General features: G+C 37.8%; 2 protein-coding genes across 2 annotated transcripts in view; one reads left to right on the forward strand and one right to left on the reverse strand.

Annotated features, from left to right (window-relative positions):
- The window catches only part of LOC105270016 (RWD domain-containing protein 4), a gene marked incomplete in the record, with an annotated part of 1,612 nt that extends 1,519 nt beyond the window's left edge, over positions 1 to 93 (forward strand). Inside the window, 1 exon segment of the mRNA XM_011310670.1 lies at positions 1 to 93.
- A 7-nt stretch (positions 94 to 100) lies between these two features.
- The window catches only part of LOC105270062 (uncharacterized), a 1,716-nt gene continuing 990 nt past the window's right edge, over positions 101 to 826 (reverse strand). Inside the window, exons 5-7 of the mRNA XM_011310749.1 lie at positions 691 to 821; positions 245 to 592; positions 101 to 187 (exon numbers count right to left, since the gene is read on the reverse strand). Of these exons, the coding sequence (XP_011309051.1) occupies positions 126 to 187; positions 245 to 592; positions 691 to 821 (541 nt within the window). The 3' untranslated portion in view covers positions 101 to 125. The remainder of the gene's footprint in view (positions 188 to 244; positions 593 to 690; positions 822 to 826) is intronic.

The following is an 826-nucleotide window of genomic DNA, read 5'->3' on the forward strand; positions in this document are numbered from 1 at the left end:
AATAAATTAATCGATTATTTCTAAAACATTCGTTAAAAATTCATCTCTTTAATTCTCGAGACGAAAACAATTTCAATCGCCCAAACACGAATTTATAAATCAATAATAAAAAATCAATTTTTAATTCATAAGTCCCAACGTGCCCTCCACTCCCCCACTGGCAGCAAATTAATCTCTTGTTTCCAATCTGCAAATAAAAACAAAAAGATGACTGAAAAAATTTGTTAAATTCACCAGGACTCACCACTCGCTCGCAGGAGTTTATGCCAGGACTTGAAGTCCACGGAGGATTTGTTATCAATAATTCTGGAGATTGTCTCATTAATTTCCTCGTTTTTTCCACAATCTGCAGACGTTATTTCGATTCCGCACCGATAAGAATGGAAAAATGCTTCGAGGACATCCGATGGCTCGACATTTTCGTTCAGTCCGACATAAATTCGTCGATTTTCCACATCAGGAACAATCATGTACCTCTTATTACGAAAATGACTCCTCAATTTGATGATATAATCCAGACTTGTGGTCTTTCGTTGGAGAATAGGTGAGAGAGTCACTCCCATTTTAATTTCACAGCCGCAGAATTGTTTAACTAAAAAAATATCATGATTCGTGAATTTCTGGTTGAACTCCACGTTTTTTTATTGGAATTCACGGGAATTCCGTTGAATTCCGAGGATTTTGACTCACAAGGTTTCTGAAAAAGGAGCAGAGACTCTCGTTTATTGCATTCTTCAACCCCAACGATGGATTGATGTCTCGTGTAATTATCCAGAAGAATAGCCAGTCGATCCTCATTCAGGGAATCAAGTCTCAGGGCCCTGAC

This window comes from Fopius arisanus, unplaced genomic scaffold (genome assembly GCF_000806365.1).
Source record: "Fopius arisanus strain USDA-PBARC FA_bdor unplaced genomic scaffold, ASM80636v1 scaffold00077, whole genome shotgun sequence".
Lineage (NCBI taxonomy): Eukaryota > Metazoa > Arthropoda > Insecta > Hymenoptera > Braconidae > Fopius > Fopius arisanus.